This window comes from Misgurnus anguillicaudatus, chromosome 3, assembly GCF_027580225.2.
Source record: "Misgurnus anguillicaudatus chromosome 3, ASM2758022v2, whole genome shotgun sequence".
Classification (NCBI taxonomy): domain Eukaryota; kingdom Metazoa; phylum Chordata; class Actinopteri; order Cypriniformes; family Cobitidae; genus Misgurnus; species Misgurnus anguillicaudatus.
This window is the reverse complement of record NC_073339.2, coordinates 11120516-11146210: the sequence shown is the minus strand read 5'-3', so window position 1 is coordinate 11146210 and position 25695 is coordinate 11120516. Positions and strand designations below refer to the sequence as shown.

Sequence of the window (25695 nt, the reverse complement as noted above, 5' to 3'; positions counted from 1 at the left end):
GCGCACAAAAAAACCCCCAGCTGGGGCGCACAATATAACACGTCAGCCACGTAATACGACATCCGCGTCACTGCAGTCACGTGACTTTAGATGCAGAAGAGAAGACAATGCTGAATAAAGTCGTAATTTTTGTTATTTTTGGACCAAAATGTATTTTCAATGCTTCAACACATTCTAACTGACCCACTGATGTCAAATGGACTACTTGTTATGACCTTTCTGGACATGGACAGTATACCGTACGTAGATTTTCAATGAAGGTTCAATGAAGTTAACAAGCTCTCGGACTAAATATAAATCATCTTAAACTGTGTTCTGAAGATGAACGGAGGTCTTGTGAGTTTGGAACGACATGAGGGTGAATCATTAATGACATTATTTTCATTTTCGGGTGAACTATCCCTTTAAAAACTGCTAATGCAATGCTCTACCAATTGAGCTACATGAACACTCAGATACATTCAGTATTTTGACAGAAAATATTAAAAGGTGCAGACCTTCAGTAGAGTTGCAGAAGGAAACGGAGCAGCCCCGATCAGTAAGACTGGGTTCTGGACTTCCACCACACAGTCCATTGGGTGAGAGGGGCGAGGCAGAGGGCGACCCCGGGCTAGATGGGTCACGAGCATCACCCAAGAAACTGGAGCCTTAAAAGATAAAAACAATACACCAAATGTCCATTATATTAATAGATATAGGCTTGTGATAGATTTGTGTGGCATGATGAGAAGGTGAAATGCAATGTTAAACCCACAAAGGATCGTGCATGTGGATTTAGTATAACTAAATGTGCTAAACCACATCTACGTGTTGTATTTGTGAATTTTATGGGGGCCTTGGTATAGGGCTTGCATAAGTCCAGGACTGGAGTAATCGGAATCTGAATGTGACAACTTTAAATATGACCTGAAAGTCATTAACAGATCATGCAACCTAACTTGGAGCCAGCATTGTACTAACTTTATCTGTGGAACATTAAACAAGTTATTTATAGCATAATTCCCAGCATAATTTTTTTCCAAACAATGAAAGTGAATGGTGACCACAACTGTCGATAAAAGGTGACCTTAGATTTGGCCAATAGTGAATATGTCATACTGACTACTTTTAAAATACTTTCAAAGTATCATTCTCACTTTTATTGTATGCAAGAGGGAAGCACAAACATTATTTAAACATGTGACCCTGGACCACAAAACCAGTCATAGGTCACACAAGTATATTTGTAGCAAAATGATTGATTTTTTTTAAGGCAAAAATCATTAGGATATTAAAGCAACACTATGTAGTTTCCATGTAAAAATGACTTACAGCTCCCCCATGTGGTTGAAAAGAGCAACAGTGCCTGGTATCAGACACTCTTCTGCAGGCAGGGGGAGGGGCGGGGCTGTGTGCTCTACCCTCCACCGCCACTTTCAGAGTGTGCTTGTAGCAGCTAGGAGGCTGCTCAGGTTGCAGCAACAGTACAATTTGTCCAGTTAAAAGTTTTTCTATCACTGAAATAATTTTAGAGACATTATTTAAAGGTAAAAAAACTACATAGTGTTGCTTTAAGTAAAGATCACGTTCCATTAAGATATTTTGTAAATCCCCTACCATAAATATATCAAAAAATTTATTTCTCATTAGTGATATCTGTAATATAGTAATAACTTTAAAGGCAATTTTCTCAATATTTAGAAGAGCAGCGAGTGAATTAAATTGAACTGAACTTATTTCTGCTATACTGACTCCTCTGAGATATAAGCGTTTATGTAAGGGAGAATTGGCTGAAACGAAACTAACTCCGCTTTTACACCGCCATCGGCGAGAGCGTCAAAGTGGCTGGAAGTCATTCATTTTCGATGAGATCCGGCGGCGAGCTCCGTCGAGCAGCGGCGCCGCGCGTCATGTACGGTGTAAGCGTCGAGGAGAGTTGAAATCATTTCAAGTTTATGGTAATGAGCTATGACGCATTTCGGCGGTAACCAATCGGAAGGCAGAAACGTTTGGCGGCAACCAATCGGAAGGCGGAAACCTCCGCTTGAGAGGAGATCCGGCGGCGAGCTCCGTCGAGCAGCGACGCCGCGCGTCATGTACGGTGTAAGCGTCGAGGAGAGTTGAAGTCATTTCAAGTTTATGGTAATGAGCTATGACGCATTTTGGCGGTAACCAATCGGAAGACAGAAACACTTGGCGGCAACCAATCGGAAGGCGTAAACCTCCGCTTGAGAGGTTTCCAGAGAATGCATTCGACCGTCAGAGCGTCCACTACACACTAAGCTTACCTAAAACCCCTGAATTCAGGATCCTCTGAGGTGTACGTATAGACAGTTTCAGCAGTAACAGCATGAACAAAGTAATTCGTGTAACAAACGTAACTTCCGGTAAACTTCCGGTAAACAAAGAATCAATAACAACAAAGTCCTTTTAGAGTAGTTTGCCCTAGGGCGATACTTCCGAGTTGTATCAGTTGCGGTATTGCGGATTGACGAGATAACTTGTCAATGGGGGGAAAGAGTTAAAGGGGACATATTATGAAATGTTTTTAAGATGTAAAATAAGTCTTTGGTGTCCCCAGAGTGCGTATGTAAAATTTTAGCTCAAAATTTTGTAGGTCTGAGCAAAATTGTGCCGTTTTGGAGTGGGTCCTTTAAAATGCAAATGAGCTGATGAAATGCGAACACTGATCGCAATGATGGTGGTTTGTTGCAATTGAAACTCAATTGTTCTGTCAATAATCTCTCTTTCTCTCTGCACTAAATGGCGGTGAGGTAGTTGGATAGTGCAGATTAAGGGGCGGTATTATTGGAATTTGCCTTGCTACCTACCTCACAAAACAGGCGAAATCTGAACAAACTAATTTTTCACATGCTTCCAAAGAATGGCTTTCCAAAACTAAATTACTAGGTTGATCTTATTCACGTTTTCTAGGTTGATAGAAGCACTGGGGACCCAATTATAGCACTTAAACATGGAAAAAGTCGATTTTTTTGACCCATTTAAGGCATTTAACCAAAACCCCATTGATTTCGGGAAGACTGAATCGGAAGTGCTAACATGCTAACTAGCTTCTGGGTTTTGCCTAGAAAAATACATCACCCCTGCCGCACCCTTTTACAAATGATCCAGTGATATTCCCCAAGACTTTATATCAATGTATGCTATTTGTATGTGCTTCGTTCGTATGTTTTACAGAATGTAAACCCTACAACGTGATCCTCTATTAGCGCGGAGACTCTTAGCGTGATCCTTTTGAGTTTAGCATGCCATTCCACCTTCCCATCATGCCACACAGAGACACATCATAAATCCCCTTGTCCAGGCCACAGCAGCTGGCCCTGGATCACAAGTGCCAAGCCTATTTCACCGCATCTCAACCAGATTAACAGAGACGCTAGAACAGCCGTAGAGAGACAGACTTCAAAAACATAATAGAGAGACTCTGCTTTCTCTTAAGCCCTTTGTCATGCTGAAAATGAGCACTATGTGACAACATGGCACAAAGTCTTTTCTATATTGAAAACAGAAAGGTACTGAAAGATGCAAGCTATTTGTTTATATGAGTATGAATTTCTCTGAAATATTAGGGGAATAAGCTCATTGATAGAGGTTTTGTTCAAGGTATCTGTTGCTTTAGTTACTTCTATCAATTTGATTTTCATTTGGCTTTGGAGCAGTTAAACCTATCCAGGGGGGAATGGCTTTGATTAAAATTCACTTTAGCTGCTTTACAACCTCTCTCTTCAACTTTACTGTGTCTTCATTTTTACATTTGCTGCCACCTACACCATAGGAAGCAAACTGTGGTCGCTTTTGGTTTTATTATAGTATGTGGACGTAAAAAAATTAGTAACGTTTATAATCATACTATACTTCCATGATCCCATAAACATTTGTATGGGCTGGTTTACATTTATACATTTGGCGAACGCTTTCATTGCGAGCGACTTAAAGTGCATTACAAAGTCTACAGTCTAAATAAAAGCTACTGTCTGGATAAAACCTGTTTCATAATCACAAATCAATCACGCCCACTGTGTATCGTATCAGCTGCATCTCCAGAGAAGCAAAATATATATTTAGCCTTAATTGTTTTCAGTAGGAAAGCAAAGATGACACGTCAGGGCTTGCTGACGTGGTTTAGCTTTTGATTTGTTATCCTGCTCGGGCATAATAAGACAAGTGTGACTGTTTTTCCCGTGAATTATGGCCCTGTTAAAGACTTTTATTTTCAACCAATCAGATCAGCAGCCATATCTGCCACTGAGTGAGGCATTGTGACCTCTTAATGGCATTACTGGGAAAAATCATGATGACTGTAGCCACCTGCAATGACAGATAAACTGTGCTGGGTCAGCAATAATATTTGAGCTAGTGTTGGGCGATATGCCCCATTGTGAGATCATCCCATCGTCAGCCTGTGAGATCGCCAATAAACAATAGTATCGGGGGGCGGGGCAATAGTGTACTCATTTACATATTTGTTAATTTTACTCGTTTATTTAAAGCCAAAACAAAAAAGAAGCTTATTTACTTTAAGGGCAACACTTTCACGACCTCAACTTTCTTAAAACTGATGCCATTTATTCAAGCGCGTCTTTAAGCCCAGTTGCTCTAAAAAGCCCAGGGAGCAGGAACAACACACTCGCTAATTGTTAATGTGAATGTTTTTTTAATATCTTGGCTGGTGCTGCGTCTTATAGTCAGGTGCACCTTGTAAGTCAGTATGAATTAATTTAGACACTTATGAGGTAAGAGACAACATAACCATCTACAGCCGCGAAAGTCCGCTATATGCTGCTCCTGTATTTATGTAATTCAATGGAATGTGGAATGACAAGTATGCGAACTTCACGCTAGTTGGCTTGTTCGGGTTAATTTAGCCTGTTCAACCTTCCAGGTAAGTTCTGTATATATGGTTTATCATTTAAATAACTGATAATATTACTTTTAATGTACAGACATCTATTCAGCCTGCTGTTCTGTTTGCAATTGTTTAGTTGAATAACTTGCCTTTCCAGATTAAATGTCTGTTCTTCGGCTTGGATTTTGTGAAATCATTTTCTAAATCAACGCGACGTATAGTCCACTGTGACTTATATATGTTAGTTCGTCTTAATGACGCATTTTGAATGATGCGGCTTATACTCTGGTGTGTCTTATGATGCGTTTACACCAGCCGCGGTAGAGGCGTAAAGCGCGAGTGATTTCAATGTTAAGTCAATGTGAAGACGCGGAGGTCTGGCGGTCTCGCGGTGTGGATGAGGCATTTGACGCGGCGTGGAAGACGCGATTCCGCCTCATTCGCGTGTCTAGTTCGCACTAATGCCGCAAATTGAGCACCTGGGGCGGTACGTGCAAATGGTGCTTTTTGTGCATTTTGTGTTTGACGCAAATTGGCGGCTGACGTCATAGTTGAAAAATTTGAACTTTGCTGGAATTTCGCGCCACGTTAACCAATCAGGAGCCTGCTTGCTGCTGTGGCGGCAGCCCTGCCCAGAGTCACTCATCCAACATGAAGGAACGCTTGATATTGTCCGTGAGCAGTCACACGGAGCTATACGACACAAGTTCTTATTTCTATAAAGACAGGAATAAAAAGGACCTCGCTTGGAAGAGTGTCAGTGAGGACATCGGGCATCCTGGTAAGTTGTAATACACACTTCACTTTTGAGTCACGTGACGTTTATCGACCCGGGCCGTTTAATTCCCCCCTATAGTAAGGTTACCAAATACAAACCGGTAACTCTCTCAATAAGTGCACAATCAACATCAGTCATCTTGCAAATAGACAACCGCATAGCACTTGCCCCTCCCACAAGAAGTGGATTTTGCCTCTGACGCATGTCAAATGCATTGAAACTGTTCAAGCGGCAAACTAGGCGCGGTAGACACGATTTTGACGCCTGAAACGCTTGGTGTAAACGGAGCCTTATAGTCCGGAAAGTACGGTATATAGTTTTTAAGACGCACTTTTACTTTGAAACTAGCGCAGAGTTGCATTTTGCTGAAAACACTAATTCTTGTTATGACTCGCATGTACTGCATAATATGTTAGTAAAAATTAGAAAAAAAAGTAGTGATAGTAGCATAAAATTCAAAAACTTTGTCTCTCCTGTCGGATGCAAGTTTTGCGGTGTCGATAATAATTGTATGGCTGGCAAATAGAATCAATATCTAATCGTATCATGATGTAACGCCCCAATTTAGTCTAGAGTTATATCATTTAATACCCTACCACAGAACAACATGCTAACAACCACTTAGATTACTTTAGCAAGTGCATATCAGACTTTGGCAATTAAACCACTAGTGCTATGACAAGCTTTGCACAGGCAATAGAGACGTTTTGACCCTAAATCATGAAAGAACAAAAACACCAGGCAAAGAAATTGAGAAAAATACATGAGAGAAATGTTCTCAAATGAAGTGTTAATCGCCCACTCGCCTCTTCACTTTCTCATTTCCTTTCCCTCACCGCATGCTAATGAGACGAGTGAGCATGTTAGTGTACCACTGAGGATGGAGGGACGATTCTTGTAGGGAGACAGACATGTTGCAAAGTGCACACGGAGCTAACGGAGGTCACAGACCTCCCACACAAACTCCTGATACTTCCTGTTTTTAGCCGTTTACGTTAATGCGTTTGCGGGCCTGTACTTTGTCTAGTTTAACTTCGCAGGTGTGTGGGTAAGACCAAAAGAGCTGTCTGTTATTCTGAAAGGTTACTCATGTTTGTCCATTTCTTACTTATTTGTATACTATGGAATTTATGTGATCTATACAAATAGTTGAAATTTGTATAAAAACAGGCTTTTTTATTAATAAATGAGATTTAGTGCAAACTTTGTGGGGAATTTAACTAGGAATGTTGTTGTTGCCATTGCATATTAGGCTGGAAAAAGAGAAAATGATGACAAGTCATGTATATATCTAATTTAAAGTTGCAGTTCGTAAAGGGCTCGTTTTAGTTGTGCGTAGGTCCTACGGCGTAGCCGCGACGGCGTAGGTTCCGCGTCGGTTTTCATTTATACTTTTGCGTCGACGTGCAAACACACGCGCAGACCCGGGTAGGCAGTAACCACGCGTGTAACCACAGTAGCAGCGCGAACGCCAAAGAAAAAGAAACTTTGCAAGTAAAGCCACAAACGAAGAAGAAACAGCAACTTGTGTATAATTTGAGAAGACCAGCAATGATGGATGTAAATAAACAGCGACTTTTGTTGCAGTTTGAGTTAAATCACTCCTCAACTTTGCTCATCTTTGTTTTCACCATCGCAAACAGAAATACCTATGACACAGTTTTTTAACCTGACGGGAGGGGTTCTGGTGGACCAATCACAGTGCTTGCGGTCCGCGTAGAACTGACGCGCTGTAAAAAATTTTGCGAGGTGCGCGTCAGGCTACGCAGAGCTACGCACAGGCTACGAATAGCCTACGCAGGTAGCTACGGCGTAGAACCTACGCACGACTATAAATCGCCCTTAAGCCTCTCTATCGCCATCTTGGTTTGAAACATAAATTGCTGGTTACTTTATATATTTATCTTTAAATGATGTCAAACTGACATTTCCAATGAAATTGTCCCTGATTTACAAATCATAGTTGACCTCAGAACCATTATTTATAGCTTACCGTACCAAATTGCGTTTTATACCGTATTTTCCGGACTATAAGTCACACTTTTTTCATAATTTTACGGGTCCTGGAACTTCTAGTCAGGTGCATCTTATACTTTAAAATTATTTCATATGAACCAAGAGAAACCATTACCGTCTACATCCACGAGAGTCCGCTCTATGCTGTTCCTGTATTTATGTAATTCAATGGATTCAGTGATGTAGAATGACTTCGGGACCATTTTGAACTTGATTTGGCTTGTCGTGTTAATTTAGCCTATTCAGCCTCCCAAGTATGTTCTGTATGCTATTGTGTATTATGTTAATAACTGTTTATGTTACTTTAACATGTACGGACACCTATTCAGCCTGCTGTTCTTAGCTATTTTTTAGTTGAATAACTTGCCTTTCCAGATTAAATGTCTGTTTTTCGGCTTGGATTTGTGAAATCATTTACTAAATAAACGCGACGTATAGTTCAGTCCGACTTATATATGTTTTTTCCTTTTAAAAACGCATTTTTGACTGATGCAACTTATACTCCGGAGCGACTTATTAGTCCGGAAAATACGGTATGTCATCATACGTTTTTTTAACCACAAATGGTTTACAGCTGTATTTTTACTATAAGAATGTAGTACAACATTAATTAAATGCTTACCCAGAATCCTCAGCTGCGTGACAGCACCGTGCAGTCCAAAAAACATCCAGAGCGGTCGCGAGTTGTCCACACACACCTGCATCCCTACATTGGCGCCGTTGTGACTCAGAATGACTTCCCCTTCCTGTGTAACCAGAAAGCCCAGTATATCACCACTCTGCAGGGTGGTGGGCACCCTGCACACGGCCCAGAATTCCTTGCGGTCAACCAGTGCTTCTGGATTGTAAGGAAGATCGCTAGGACGGAGCACCGCCGGGTCACATGACGTCACACCGTACGACAGGGATCCGGATCGTGCAGAGCTGGACTTAATGACTTTGATGAAGATGGTTTCGCCGATTTTGAGTGGCCGATCGGTGAAGACCAGCGTACGTTCCTCGCGGCCGTGTTCGGACCGTGCCACCGTCTGTTCGTTAAGGGTTTTTATGTGGGCACCTCTGAGCTGATGGAAACGTAGGTCACATTCCAGGCTGTGAGGAAGCAGTGTCGACTGCTGGGAATTCATGGAATTTTGAGGAATCGGACAGGCGACAGGGGCGGGAGGGAGGCGGAGCCTTGTGTCATCTCGCTGGGAGTTAAGATCGCACAGGCTGACGGAGAGACGGGAGGTATCCGCTTCACGTCGTAAAGAGGTGGAGCCACGCACTGTGGTGAAGGACCGTGGGCGAAGAATGTCTGGAGGGACGATTTCACTGTCTGTGGGGCAGACGCAGAATATATAGTTAGTAGATATACGATTAGGACAACATAGTATTTGTGTTCATGAGATGGGCTAAGCAAATCTGTATGAGCTTGTTTTATAAGTTTTTTTAAAAAAGAAAAACACCACAGTTTTTCAATATTTTACTATGTTCTTACCTCAACTTAGACAAATTAATACATACCTATCTTTATCCAATGCGTACACTTAATCTTTGTACAGCGCATCGTGAATGTGTTAGCATTTAGCCTAGCTTAGCTGAAGAAAGCTGTCACCCAGCTGAAAAAAACAGCTGGCATTTGGCGTTGTCCAGGCGTTTTCAGCCGCGTTTAAAAGTTTTGGTGTGCACAACCCCTTAGGATCCAAACAGTAATGAATTTAGAAGCCACCAAACACTTCCATGTTTTCCCTATTTAAAGACTGTTGCATGAGTAAGTATGGTGGCACATAATAAAAAGAGGTCGAAGTGCTGCAAACTAAGTGCTCTTCCGCCATACAATATAGTTATCTTTTTTATCCGCTTAAAAAATCGCCACGTTTTATTTTGTGCCAGCATACTTACTCGTGTAACTACTCATAAATAGGGAAAACATGGAAGTGTTTGGTGGCTTCTAAATTCATCCCGGTTTGGATCCTAAGGAATGAATGGGGCTAGGCTGAATGCTAACACACAGTTTAAGTTGAGGTAAGAACCAAGTTAAATCTTGAAAAGCGGTGGTGTTTTCCTTTAAGGGTTTTGGACTTGATCAGCTGGTCAGAACACCATCCAGTACCACACTGTAAAAAAGTTGGTTCAGCTTAAAAAGTAAGTTACCTGGTTGCCTTAAACATTTGAGTTAATTCAACTTAAAATATTAGTTGACAACAATTTTACACATTTTAACTAATATTTTTAAGTTAAATTAAATAAAAATGTAAAGGCAACCAGATAAGTTATTTCTTTAGGTTGAACCAGCAAATCTTTTTAACAGTGCGAGCAATAAACAAATAAAAAAATCTGTCCTTAAAACTCGAGTTTGCCTCTAAATGAGTACTGTAGCGTTTTGAGCTCACATAGACAACGTGTAAATTTGATGCGTTACTATTTTAAATTGCTTGTACTACGGAGTAATGAATAGGTGTTTCCAAAATGGCTACCAGGGAGTGCCTCTTCACCATTTATACCAGTTAGCTTAACAGGTGCCCGAAATAGAACGTTATAGTAATGTAATAGTAGCCTTGCATAGTAGAGTATAGCGATCTCAACATACCCCCAATGCTTTTCCAGCCTGCCTAAAATAGTTCAAAATATTATTGAAATGCTGTGCTAGTGAGGTGTTGCGCGTACACCAAATGTAATGCCCCGTTCCAAGTAGCCTAAAATAGCGTATTACAGTAGTTTAAAGGGAGGCTAGCTATAGCTTATCATAGCTCAGCACTCAAACCAGCTGAATACTGTGGCCCTTCCTTTCGTAACTGATAGCCCAGCTGGAGTGTGCCCTTGTATTTAGACCCCATCTGTGCATTCAAAGACATTCAGACTCCAGACAAAGATATTAATATTAAAAATAGCCTGTTGTGTTAATTGGCTTAATTGCTATATAAAACCACACAGCATGTCAGGGTGTTAGACTTGACCAGGTCTAAAGGAACAGTTCTGTCAAAATTTCTGATAATTTACTAACCCTCATGACATCCCACATGACAGCTCCAATGCATACATAAAGCCAACACAATCCCATTGCAATTCATACATGCACTATATTGCCAAAAGTTTTGGGACACCCCCCAAATCATTGAATTCAGGTGTTCCAATCGCTTTTAATGCTTCATCATACCAAGACATTTTGGAACAATCCCCAAGACCCAACTTTGTGGGATCAGTTTGGGGATGGCCCCTTCCTGTTCCAACATGACTGTGCACCAGTGCACAAAGCAAGGTCCATAAAGACATGTATGAGCAAGTTTGGTGTGGAGGAACTTGACTGACCTCATCCCAATAGAACATCGTTGGGATGAATTAGAGCGGAGACTAGGAGCGAGGCCTTCATTAGTCTGACCTTACAAATGTGCTTTCAGAAGAATGGCCAAAAATTCCCATAAACACACTCCTCCTAAACCTTGTAGAAAGTCTTTTAAGAAGAACTGAAGCTGTTATGGCTGCAAAGGGTGGGCCAACTCCACATTAAACCCTATGGAGTAAGAATGGGATGTCATTCAGGTTCATGTGCATATACACTCACCTAAAGGATTATTAGGAACACCTGTTAAATTTTTCATTAATGCAATGGTGTATCGGTGTGGGGGATGTTTTCTTGACACAATTTAGGCCCCTTAGTGCCAATTGGGCATCGTTTAAATGCCATGGCCTACCTGAGCATTGTTTCTGACCATGTCCATCCCTTTATGACCACCATGTACCCATCCTCTGATGGCTACTTCCAGCAGGATAATGCACCATGTCACAAAGCTTGAATCATTTCAAATTGGTTTCTTGAACATGACAATGAATGTAATAAAATGGCCCCCACAGTCACCAGATCTCAACTCAATAGAGCATCTTTGGGATGTGGTGGAACGGGAGCTTCGTGCACTGGATGTGCATCCCACAAATCTCCATCGACTGCAAGATGCTATCCTATCAATATGGGCCAACATTTCTAAAGAATGCTTTTAGCACCTTGTTGAATCAATGCCACGTAAGATTAAGGCAGTTTTGAAGGCGAAAGGGGGTCAAACACAGTATTAGTATGGTGTTCCTAATAATCCTTTAGGTGAGTGTAAAGGCAGATGTCCCAAAACTTTTGGCAATATAGTTTATTTAACGATGTAGTTAATTCATTCGACCACATTCGTATGTTTTGTACGATTTGCTTTCACCTCTGTGACATTGGGGTTGGGGCAGGGGTTTCATTTTTTCAGACGATGGGTTTCATTATTGTTTTTTCCTTACAATCGTACGTTTTTGTACGATTCATTTCGTACAATTTTATACCACTTAGCCGACTGCATAAAACACATAATTCGCTAAATAAGCTCAAAATATGAATAATTTTTTACTAACAAATGTTTCGTTTTGCTAACCTTACGCATGCGTACCAAAGTTTAAGTCTGGTGAACTCTGACCTACGAATTAGTTTCTTGTGGAGACATGTGACCAGTAGAAAATCGGTGTTCATGGCATGACTTTTCTCTCTACTGAAAGGCAAAGATGGACAAATGGCGCACTTCATGTGGACTTTCGGTCTCGTGGTCTTAAATTGCGCGTGCTCGCTTAGTCTACGAGTCTGTAGGGTGTCCCATCTGTCATTTTTACGCCCGAAGTGTGCTCTTTGGCACCCCCTTAATGCGGTCTTCGGCCAAGCCCACACTGCAGCAGGCTTTGCGCACTTTACCAACCCAGAAGTCCTTGCAAAAGAGCAATCAAACCAATCAGACGACGGAAGGGAGGAGTTCACACTGATGGGCAACTTCTCTTCCTATTTCAAGGATGACTCTTACGAGTCTGTCCCAAAATACGATTCCGGTGCGCCCTTTTGGACTCGCGTCAAGGGTCCCTAAGGTCTGCACTACATGATGTCATGTTTTTTACAGTGTAGCATCACTGGCATGAGAGGGAAAGTTGAATGGTTAAACAGAACCGAGCGGAAGGTGAAAGAAACAAAGATTGAGGTCAAGAAGTGTAATAGAGGAAGATAAAAGGAAAGAGAGGCTATTTACCTCCATAAGGTCTCTCTCTCACTCCACATCTCTACCTCTTCCTGTCTTTATCTATCAGCAGTGACCGCCGATTAACTCTTGTCACAGATAAACCCTCTTAGACCCAGTTACAGCTCGTAAGTGTGTCTCAGGATACAACAGTGTAAGAGACAGGATCAAGAAAAAAACTCTCTAGATCTATAAGGACGTTACTTATTTTCTGTATCTGATCTAGCGACACCAAAGTCATTGGTTAGACTTCCAGGGGCACACAAACCTAAAGTACCATTAAATGCACAGCAAGTCGCTTTGAATAAAATCATCTGCAAAATGCAGTATATATTCCTATAACAGAAAATAGTTTGCCTATAGCTTTGCTGATTATACACAGAGCTAACGGGCCAACAAACCACTATAATGCATGCCGGCTCATTCCCCTAATGATACTACAGGCTAATGTACAAACATAAAGAAGAAATATCTGTGACAGTACTGTATGTCTCTCTATCTATCTCTCTCTCTTTTCTTTTAGAAGAGTCAACATAGACTTATTGGTATGATAGAGATTATTACAGTATCACTAAAGCATGGAAATACTTGCATAGTAAAGATATGGTAAGGAAATGCAGTATAATAAATGGACTAATAGCTTGGATATAGTAAGAAGTTGGGTGCTATAAGAAATACAACTCCTTCACTTCTGTTTGTGTGTGGTCTTGTTCTCACAAATTCTCTGAAACTTTGGCAAAGTTTGGAAAATGTTTTTCCAACTGGATGTCACAACACTGAGATTTGTATCTACAGTAGATGTTACTGTCATCTGGCTATCATTATAGATAGACGCTTGCTTTATGCTAATTCTGTTCCTATGAACAAAAAGATCTGATTTGTTTGGCTAGTACTAACTGTTTTTATTTTTTAATGTCAAATCTTTGACATATTCTACCGATCGATAAACTCACATCTGGAGTATTTTGCCATAGCTGGTTTACTTTATCTATTTATCTGATGCTATTTTCTAAACAGTTGTGTTTTATTCATTATGGTGGCCTTTTACGTACCATCATGGATCTATGCATGCACAGTGCTTAAGTGAAATGCTTTGCATCTGCTTTGTGATCTTTGTGGTCAGGTGCCTTGCATTACAAGATCTAGATGGTTTTACAGTGGACAATATGCACATTAAACATACATACTTAGAAACAAAGCAATAAAAAGTTATATTCTGCAGCTTATTTTTTTAAAGGTCCATTAATTGATATCGGTTTTATGGTTAAATGTTCCAGAAGAGGTTGTTTTAGTTCAAATCTTTCTTCTTTCCTGAGTTCTTCTCTTATTTTATTTATCCATTGTTTTGGCCGGGGGACAAAAGGCCATTTAACATGACATCACACACACACACACACACACACACACACACACACACACACACACACACACACACACACACACACACACACACACACACACACACACACACACACGCTTAATGCACATTTTCTATTTGGCAGACCTCTGAGTCCAACCCATCTTACCGGCATAAATGAATCTTACAGCAGATCTTGCGTCACGGTAAGATAAATGAATCTAAGGACGCACAAAGACAATTCCCAATTCTATTTTGGTCTCTGATTTCCATTTACGCATTTGGCAGACACTTTAAACTAAAGCCACTCATAACGTTGATTCTTTAAAGAACATTTACTGGGAGCTTCAAAACATCTTGGAAAGAAAAAAGTGCTAATAAGTGAATATTACACATAAGAGCACGATAGCACTGTAAAAAATTATATAAAATCAACATATATTTTTATTTTACTTTAACATAACAAATTAAGTTAAACAATTTCAACTTGTTTTTTATTAGTTTTGTCAAAACTTAAAATAGTAGGTTGAATTAACTTAATAGCCAAAGTTGTTTTCAAGGAAGTTTAAAGCTATTTACACTGTACACCCAACAAGAAAAATAAATAAATATTACTGTAAAACTATGAAACAGTAAGTTACCTGGTTGCCTTAAAATTTAACAAACTTAAAAATATTAGTTCTCAGCAAAGTTTTTTAAAAATTGTTTAACTAATGTTTTTAGGTTGAATTAACAAAATTTTTAGAGGAAAAAGGTAACTTAAATCTTTAGGTCGAACCAACTTTTTTTTTTACTATGTGGAGAGTGTGAAGCCTTTTAAGTATGCAGTAACCAAAGCACCAATATTTCTGAAAGCAATTTTTAAAGTAACATTAATAATTTGACATATCTTATTTATCTGAGTTAGGTATTTTGACTGCACATATAAAATCCATTTGTACACACTGTTAAAAGTTGGATAAACTTAAAAATGTACTTCAATTGATAAACCCTAAACCCTAAAAAGGATTACTCCATTTTCTAAAAAAAAAAAAAATCCTGATAATTTACTCACCCCCATGTCATCCAAAATGTTAATGACTTGTCTTGCACCAGTCGTGCGACGCGCCAGCCCGACCTCACGTAATGCGTCATCACGTCAAAAAGTCAAGGTATAAGAAACTACCACCCCAGTGTTTACAAGTGTGCCGAAAGAGGACGGTTCCCATGTTCTTGTATGTGGAATGATACTAATTAATGTCTTTGTGTCAGTTTATTGTTTATAATGGTCTGCAAATGTGCGTGAGGTCGCGCTGGCACATCACACGGCTGATACAAGATGAGAAGTTTTGGTTGCATATTTTTATTTTTCTTGCCAAAAATGACAATCGTTTCGCTAGATGAGACCATTATGCCTCGGTTGGGATTGTTTAGAGCCATTTGAAGCTGCGTTGAAACTGAAATTTAAAACTGTGTTGAGGTCTAATAATAAGTAAGGAATAATTGCTTTGCGTGTCATGCCGCATTACCACCTTGGGTGGACCGGAGTCAATTATTACGCTTATACTACGGTTACCACAAACATTGCTCTGGTGCCTATTTTTAAGACATTTGGCAATTTTGGTGTCCGGTTATCGAAAAATAATGCATACCCGTGGAACATTTCTCAACCAATCAAAATCCAGCATTCAACAGACCCGTGGTATAAAGTCTATTAAATTGAGAATTTTTTTTCAATGTTTTCCTCAAAATCTTAATTTGTTCTGGAGCCTGGAGGTGGAGCCCAAACACCAAATTTAAACGTCTGATTTAACTGGCTTGTAAGTTAAATATAACTCATTTTGTCGGTGTGAAATCGAAATAACACAGAAATCAAAAATGAATAGTTAGTTATATCTTTAATCTTCCCTTGAAGGCCCAACAGTCTGCTCAGAGAAAGCTGTCAATTACAATTGTCAATCACACCGACACGCCCCATTTCTATAGCATCAAATTACTAGCCAAAATTAAACTTATCACAAAAATGAACAGTTGAACATACAGTATATCAGCGTGATACAACTACCTTAATAATAAATTTTAATTTTATTGGAAGTGTAACTTATTTTTTATTTTGACCTGAGTCCCGTTCGTTTGAATGGGGAAAGCGGGGTTTATGACTTGTACTGCAGCCAGCCACCAGGGGGCGGTCAAAGAGCCAGCAGCTTCACTTTTCAAGACGTATGAGGCACACCCGGGCTAAACCAACCCAGGATTGTGTGAAGAGCCTGTAGGTGACATAAACGCTGGGGTGCGGCTCGGGATTTATACAGTGAAGCCAGGATGTAGAGTAAATAGGATTAATTCAGGCATTTTTGTTCAACTGACCTGGCCAAATTTGAACATTTGCTTGTTTATTTTACTATATTGCTGATACAGATTCAATCAGTCTTCAATCTGTCTGCACTTCACATTCATAAACCTTAAAAAGCAACCGTCACAATGCCCCAAAATTTGCATACAGCGTCCGTTTTATATCCTAGAGTACATCTAGGCAAAGCATTGTAATTATAAAATGAACTTGAGATGATAATCAAACTGTATCTTAACTGAAGGAGAAGTGGAAAATTTGAAGGAGGGGTAAGAGAGCGTTGATGCCAAGATGTCTGTGACCGCCCGGTGGCAGCTGCTGCCCCTCTAATTACCCTGCACCTGCTCAGCTGCCGGTCGCCATTGGTCCTCTCAAACAAAGCTGCGATTCGATTGGCCGATGCCAAACTCTAATCTCTTTGAAAACAAGAGACTCTTTAAAAAGGCAGTTTAGATGTTTTTTAGAGAGGATCTAAATCCAAACGAGCACATAAACGTCCCACTGCAGCGAAGGGGGCGCAGCTGCTGAGACAAAAAGCTAAAGCCCGTGGTTTTGTCCTTTTTTGTCTTAGGTGCTGTTTTGGTTTAGCACCAGGGTCCAGCACCTGTTAGGCTAAACACAAAAGGCAGTGGAAAATAAGCAGATGAGGTCTCGGATAAACAAAAGCCGCTCTTGGTTCAGTCAGAAAGAGCCCGGACAGGAACGAAATGGCCTTAAATGGAAGTGCGCTTTCTAAGCTTTGATTTGCGAGTTTTAGCTGCAAGGCACTGGACAGGATTGTGCAGGATATGATTGTTTTTTATCAAGCTTTTCATGCTGATTTGTTTGTTCGCTTTATACTGTAGATTTTATTGGGTTTTAATTTAAGTCTCAACTTATAATATATGCACTGGCGTTTAAGGGCTTTTGCATCTGAGCTCCTCAATCATCTCTCTTATTTCTTCTCTATTATTTAAAAAAAAAAGTAAATTCTCAATAACAGGGCAGTGAGATGTATTGGTGCCTGTGTTGTATGTTTAAGAGTAACAGTAGGGGGCAAGTGAGCGTGTTGGCATTATGCCACCCAGGCTGTCGGCTCTCTTTGTTAGGAATAATGGCCACGCATGCAACACGTGGACCCACTGACAAATGATCTCGGGGTCACGAAAGTCCCTTCCTTGAGGTCATTCTTCACTTTAACTCTCAAACAAACACGTACGCGACCAAATCATGTTTTTTTTTTGCCTCGTGTGACAAAAATGGAAACAAAACTGACCCTATTAACTGTAGACATGTACATTTCTGCTTTTATTTTGCCAAGTTCATGTTGCTTTGGTTATGTTGGTGAAAATCTTTTATCTAAAGGTCATTAGGTGCTTTTCCTATTAAACGAATTTCAATATTTATCTGCCGACCTTTAACCAGATATCATACAGAGCCAATCCAATTAATTTCTAATTGATAAAGCTATGCATTTTTTAATTGAATATTTTTTTAAAATACGCACATTATGAAAGTAAAATGGGTGACCGACAATGACTACCCAGACAGCAGATGAATCCAGATCAGATCCGCGTTGAAGTTGAAGTTAGCGGCTCCGGTGTGGATCCGGCCCAGAGTTGTCTGCTGCCTGGTTAGTAATTTGGTGATATGTTGCAATGGTTTAATACAATTCTAGTGTTTATCTTATACTAAACCCTATCTGGGTGATTCTCACGAAACCATTGAAACACCACGGCACTAATGATTTTAGCTTTAAAATGTGTAATATAGTAACATTAAAAAGCATCAGAATTAACACAATACTGTGTTCTACCTTGCAAAATGTGTGATTTCAACATAAGAATTTATAATTGTAAATTTTATCTCATTTTCTGCTGAAATTCTCATTACCGCAATGTGTCCGGCTGTGTTTGAACATGCATTATGTAGTAATTTAATCAAATTAACACAAAAATATTAAGAAAAAAATAAATGGATGTTTTGCTAGACTACTTCAGATGACAGAAAAAATATTTACTGAATATTCATGTATAATAATAATGAAGAAAAATTAGGAAAATGATGTGTCCATGCCTGATGTTCTCATCCTCCGCAACACTTTTTGAGAACAGTTTAAGCACACATACAGAATTTTAATAAAGTTTGATTTTGAGTGACCAAGCACATGGACCAGTTACTTCAAGATGGCTACCAGGTAAGATCATTTTTTTACAGTTAATTTGAAATATTGTCTTGTCAGAAGCTTACATGACATTTTGATTATCATTACCGCAACAGATGCTTATTAAATGTTAATTTAATTAATAGAAGCATAATACTTTGATTTTAAATGCATGTGCAGAATCTCCAAATTATGTTCTTTCAGGTTTGTCATGTCATTTTGGAAATAAGTCAGTGTTGATGTTTTCTGACTGTTGCGGTAATGAGATTTTTTAGGACTAATTTTTTAAATTATGTTACAAAAAGTGTTAAATGATAAGTAAAAGTTTTTAAATTAATGTTCCCATTTACTCCAGACTTTGTTTTTCAATGTCTGGTGGGAAAAAAAGTACATTTAAGCAATTTTTACATTTTCATGCTTGACATTTTTAAAACCAAGTTTTTGTGAGAATCACCCATCTAGTCCCATTCGACACATGCTTTTTTTGACTCATGCCTCAAAATTACACCTCATAGGCTAGGGAATAAAACCAGGCTATTAACTCATTAAGTTCATTCTATGTTGTTTTGGTCAATGACACAGGCACATTTTTACCCCTTAAAGCCATTAAGCTGGCCGAGCCAATGCACAAAAAAGCCTATTTAAATTTAGCGTAAGGGATGCTGAAATTTCGCACACCGGGACTCATACTCAGGAAACATGACTGTCTGCGATGTTTTACCGTAGCTCTAAATATGTAGATGTTTATCTAGCAGTCTATAAACTGATCTGAAGTGCTCTGCCTATATATAAGACAAGACAGCCACACCTTATCAGCTTCCATGTTTGGATGTCCCGAGGCTTTGGTATGAGGGAAATAAAGGAAAAGGGGAGTTCTAAGTTTGGAGAAGGGACACGAGGACACTCAACAGCAGGAAAGGGAAGGTGTTCTGTTTTGGAACGGGTCACGCTACATATTCCCGCCACTCTTCCCAGAACTTCCTGTTGGTGTGATCTCTCGAAAAACATAATTTGACCTCTTGACTAGCACTTCTTTACCGGATTATTTTTTCCTTGGGCTTACAAAGAAGCAGAAACACTGTCAAATAGCCAAATGGTGCAACATCTGTTGTTCTAATTTTTTTAATTCGTTCCACCCCAAGGCAGTCGGTCTGCCAAACAAACACAATTACTACTGTTAACAGCCATTATATGTCTATTAGCGCAGAAACAACCCCTAGTTGCACTCATTTTGAATTTTCTAGTGCATGTGGATCATATTTTGTAGGAGGGATATTTCTACATTTACGCATTTGGTAGATGCTTTTATCCAAAGCGACTTACAGTAGTTTATGTGCGTTTCATAGGATCAAACCTATGCTGAAACAATCTTCTGACTGTAACTGAAAACACTTGACAATTTTTGTCCTGCTATTCACTTCTCGGACATGTTCTGACCGTCATCCATCAAGGGTTCGTGCGCTAACAGAATAAATCCACAGTCATTTATTAGGTGTACGTCCTGTACACAACATTGCATTCCACAATTACTGCCGATTGTCTTACGAAATAAAAAGGAGAAGATTAATAGCACTTGGAAATAAACACAATTTAATAAATTTAACTTCAAGTGATTTCAGTAAAAATGTATGAAATATATTTGAAATGCTACACATTTTACATACTAAATTATTGCAGCTGCCTTTAAATGTTGAGTTAATTCAACTTAAAAATATTAGTTGACACATGTTTACACAACTTTTTTGAGTTAGTCCATTTTCTTGAAAAAATCCAGATAAGCATGTCATCCAAAATGTTGATGTGTTTCTTTGTTCAGTCAAGAAGAAATTATGTTTTTTGAGGAAAACATTCCAGGATTTTTCTCATTTTAATGGACTTTAATGGACCCCAACACTTAACAGTTTCAATGCAGTTTAAAATTGCAGTTTCAAAGGACTTTAAACGATCTCAAATGAGGCATAAGGGTCTTAGCTAGCGAAACTATTGTCATTTTTGACAAGAAAAATAAAAAATATGCACTTTTAAACCACAACTTCTCGTCTATCTCCGATCCTGTGACGCGCCAGCGCGACCTCACGTAATACGTCATCACGTCAAGAGGTCACGGATGACGTAAGCGAAACTACGTCCCAGTGTTTACAAGTGTGGAGAAAGAGGACCGTTCCGACGTTATTGTATGTGGAATGATACTAATTAATGCCTTTGTGTCAGTTTATTGTTTAAAATGGTCCGCAAACGTGCGTTTCATATATGTAACACGTGACCTTTCTATGTCACTACGCAATTACGTGAGGTCGCGCTGGCTTGTCACACAGCCAGAGGAAGACGAGAAGTTGTGGTTTAAAAGTGCATATTTTTTATTTATTTTTTTTTGCCAAAAATGACAATCGTTTCTTAAGTGTTGGGGTCCATTAAAGTCCATCAAAATGAGAAAAATCCTGGAATGTTTTCCTCAAAAAAACATAATTTCTTCTGGACTGAACAAAGAAAGACGTCAACATTTTGGATGACATGGTGGTGAGTAAATTATCTGGATTTTTTTAAGAAAATGGACTAATCTTTTAACTAACATTTTTAAGTTGAACCAACAAATCGTTTTTACGGTGATCAAATCTGAGAGATAAGGAAATTGTAACTTTTACAATTACTAATTACTACTAATCCCCTGGGCGATTTTATATATTCCTTTAGAATTGTTGCTTGCCACACTGTACAATCAAGATCGTAGTTAAGTCCATGTCACACGTATGATCTCAGTTTCCATCAATGTCAGACTGTACGAGTTTAAAGACTTTTAAAAATCGGATGCACGCAAACAAACGCATCTGTACACTGAAAAAAATGATTCATTGAATTTAATAAATTTTTTAAGGTAAGTGGTTGCAATCAATTTATTTAAGCTACATTTAAACAAAAGTTTTATATTTTATTTTACTTTACTAATCTTTTTTGTTTAAATGTAGCTTAAATAAATTGATTGCAACCACTTACCTTAAAAAAATTGATTAAATTCAATGAATCATTTTTTTCAGTGTAGTTTTACGCCATCGATCGACGATGGCTTAGCGAACACGCGCTGAAGCGAAGGCTAGCAAGCCGAAACAACATCTAGCGTTAATTTTAATCATGACATGTCTCGAGCAGACAAAGAAGAAAAATGAAGGAGAAGAGTATCTGGGCATTTGTATATCCACCTCGCTCTTTTCGACATTTGTCTGCGTTGGTTTATTGTTGTTGGAGTAATTGCGTCATCGGGTTATGAGCTTCTATTGGTTCTTGATCTGTTTTTCAAACAGCAGGATAGTGTCAGTGCCAGAATTTGGTCGAGGAATATTTTGTCGAGATTCCAGGAATCTTTTAGGATTTCAAAATTTGTCCCAGACAGCTAAATCGTGGCTGAAATCTCAAAGTGTGCACTTTAATTGAAAAGTTTACGAAAGACTGACAAGTCATTTAGTTAGGTTACATCAACAGTCAAGTTTCAACGCAATAGATTCCGAAATGATGAATCTTTCCGATGACTCGTATCACAGACTTTAGCTGCCTTTAGCCTGGCTAGCGACTCGAGTGCATTTTGGAAAAGGGTGGCTGAAGGCTGGTGTATTTATTAAACAACATTCCAGCCTCACTGCATTTCCAAATGCCTTAGGGGACGACTTCATCACACTACTGTTATATTTTGGCACCCTGAAAACCACACTACAAGAGCTAAGTTCAAGGTCCGGCTAAACACTTAATCACACGTTAAGAAGTCGTCTGCTGGACTTGGTTTCTAGCTGCAGGGGTAGTAAAGAGCGTTTGGATGTTACTGGAGAAAAAGGGAAATCTGAAAGACGAGCAAGTTACGAGTATTTACACGTACACAGCCACTGCTTGTGGCTATATTTTTTCTTTAAGTGTTTTAACAATAAGTAAAAAAACTGTTAAAAATCAGGAATTTGTTTCAGTGTCTCTACAGGCTACTTTCTACATCATCAGGAAATTAAGATTGACCCCATTCATTTTTTTAATAAACATGTTAATTTATCAAAAATAAAATACAGAGTTTATTTCTCTGCTGACATCACCTGGCACTATATAATTTCCAAGTGACACTAATCCAGTAACAATCCTTTAACAAAGGAATTAACTAAAAAACACCTGTCAGAAAATAAGGTCAGAAAATGGTCCCTAGCTGTCAGGGGGCGGTACCCTTCAAATACACATTTAAACCCTAAAGAGGTTAAATTACTACCTCAGGGGTACATATTGATAACCAATAGTGTATATTAGTACATCAAAGGTACATATTGGTAGCAAAGAGTGTATACCTCAACGGTACATATTACCAAATGTATGCATATATGATACATATTAGGACCTTTTTAAAGGGTACTGCCCCAGTGACAGCTTGGGACCATTTTTTTCTGACAGTGTAAGGTGCAATTCTGCAAGTGTAAAGTGCATATGACATTTATACATCACAGAAGGGAATTAAAATTTCATTGACCAGAATAAAATTGAAGGATAATAAATTAAAGCGTCAAGTTTAAATCTTTGAAGGACAGAATAGATTCGTTTATTTGGAGTCATAAAATAATGTCTAATAAATCATAAGTTGTGGTGTTTAATGATTTATTAAATGACAGCTTGGATAAGACTCTGCTGTCTCGATATGCATGCATGGCAACCGTAAATTCAAATTAAGGGCATGTTAGTGTGTGTCATAAATCTAGGCATGTTATTCAAGTAGACAACCCTCAAATGAATTCACAGTAAAGGCTGTGTCATAAGAGTGGGTGTGCTTGTTTGTTATTGCGCAAGATGTGTGCACTGTATTTGTGCGTTTCAAAGTCAAATGTCTATGAGAAAGTTTTGACGTGTGTTTAAGCCCGGGGCACTCGAAACGCAGTTTCCCAAGATAAGAAAAGCTAAAATTACCAGCAAGAGTTTATGGCGTTTGTACAAATGAGTCATAGAACACTGAAATTCATCTCTAAACCTCATTCTATAAAAGATTCACAAATGTTTTTTTCTTCTTAAACAAGGCTGTATTAATTATGCACAGGAAAAACTAAACTTTAATATGAAGTTAACGTCTCTAATCTATAAAACTTTAATCTCCAAAATGGCTATTTTTCATAAAACTACAAAATTAACACATTGGGCTATTTGCAGGTTTGTTATTCACAGATAACAACCGCTCAAATCTATCACTGTAAAAAATTACTGTAATTATGCAGCTGGTTGCCAGCAACTTACTGTAGAAGATAAAGACTGAAAATGTTTCATGTTCATTTAACTTTGAACAAACTGTTGTCAGTACATAACATAAATGTAAAATCTACTGTAAGTTACTGGCAGCTAGTTGCCAGTAATACCCAGTTATAAGGTAATTTCTACAGACATTTTTTACAGTATAACGCGCGGTAACCCGGATGCTGCAAATCATTTTGACAGGTACAGTTTAATATTACACAAAATTAAATATAAATATGTATTTTAATAACATATATGACATCATATTTACAAATTATTAAACAAAATAGTGTGTTTGTGAAATTTGAAAGTCTTATCTTAAAGGTGCTCTAAGCTAATTTACGCGTTTTAGACCATAAAAATTTTTTGTTACATAGAGCAAACATCTCCTTCTGCTTGCTGCCTGTCCACTGATCAAACTGTAAAAAAACGCGATCTCTGTAGACAGCCCAGGCTCCACAAACTGCAATAAAAACACAGTGGCCAAACCTACAAACAGAAACCATAACAAAGTGTTCCAGCCAATAAACGACAAGAAGGATTTGGGGGTGGGGGTTGGGCGCGTTCATGAAAGCATGGATGGGAGGGGGAGGAGTTAGCTACGCTCCGTTGTTTGAAAACAGTTTAAACATAAAAAAGTGACGTCGCACAGATTCGCTTAGAGCGCCTTTAAAGGTATTGCGGAGGATTTTCTTTTTCCGGGTGGATCATCAAGACTATTGGTCCTCCTAGTTGTCAATCAGGAGTGTTGCACAATTGCATTTTTTTAAAAAGTGGAGAATGCGGTTCTTTTCTAAAATTCGAGAAAATCCTCCGCTACACCTTTAAAACCAACAGTAAATGAGTTTTCCTCGCGGAAGATCTGTAAACATTAGCTAATAAACATTCAGTAAACATTAGCTAATAAAATATTTAAAATCAATATTTAATGTTTCTTACCTTACTGATGAGGTAATAAGCAGGATTATGTACAGGCAGCCAGTTGTTATCATGAAATAAGGCCCTTCAGTGTCACTGTCTGGGCTTATTCCTGCGATAACAATTGTCTGCCTATACATTATCCCTTACATAAAACACTGAACATGAATTAATGCATAAGGACTGCAATATTAAAAGACCAAATGAAGTAAATATGAAGAGTAGGCTGCTACGTATAAGCAGGAAAAGGTCATCAGATGTTAACTCATTCCCCGCCATTTTTTGAAAAGTTGCCCGCCAGCATTTTTCACAAAAGTTCACAAAATGCCTTCCAGGAAAATTTTCTTCTAAAAATATATAAACATACAAATATTTCAAATAAAAAAGAACAGACCCTCTGCTTTCAAACAAATAATAAACAAACAAACAAAACGAGAAAAAGGTTTCATCCTATTTATATTTTTTCTCTGCTTATAAACTCTTAAATATGAGTAAAAATATTTTTTATTAAATTGCATTTTTATGAAGAATATTTGTTAGAGATCAGATTTTAAACGATTATCCAAACATACACAGAGTTTAAAATTAGTACGTAATATCGTTTTTGCTTCAGTTTTTTTATAAATTGGGTAAGTTTGCCATCTAGTGGATAATCGGTATTGCAGATTAACATAAAATTTCATCAGGAACACGTTTTTTTATGCAAATGTTTTCTCTTTAAGCGACAATAAGTAGGATTTACTCCCATCTAGTGGTGAAATTGTATTTTGCATTCAAACGAATAGTGCTCTCTAGGGCTTCGCTTTTCCAAATGCGTGTTGCAACTACGGTAGCCGTTATTTACTCACTGATCTCCTTGTCCGTTTCAGCTGGGGAAGCGCGTTGGTATGCTAGTGCTTTTTGTCCCTTTCTGCTATTATAGTTTATCAATACGGCGGAACGACATGGAAGCCTCCTTGGACTTACTCGTTCATTGTAAGTAAAGAGAAGAAATTCTAAGTTTACAAAAAAAAGTCGGATCACTCACTGGCAGAGGTCATTTGACACCAGCAAGGACATAT

At 38.6% G+C, this 25695-nt stretch overlaps 1 protein-coding gene across 2 annotated transcripts in view; it reads right to left on the bottom strand.

Annotated features, from left to right (window-relative positions):
* Positions 1 to 25695, bottom strand: part of neurl1aa (neuralized E3 ubiquitin protein ligase 1Aa) — a 94658-nt gene that overhangs the window by 6740 nt on the left and 62223 nt on the right. For both annotated transcript variants that reach the window (XM_055204572.2, XM_055204573.2), the window contains exons 4-5: positions 8263 to 8958; positions 498 to 647 (exon numbers count right to left, since the gene is read on the bottom strand). In XM_055204572.2, coding sequence (XP_055060547.1) covers positions 498 to 647; positions 8263 to 8958 — 846 coding nt within the window. The remainder of the gene's footprint in view (positions 1 to 497; positions 648 to 8262; positions 8959 to 25695) is intronic.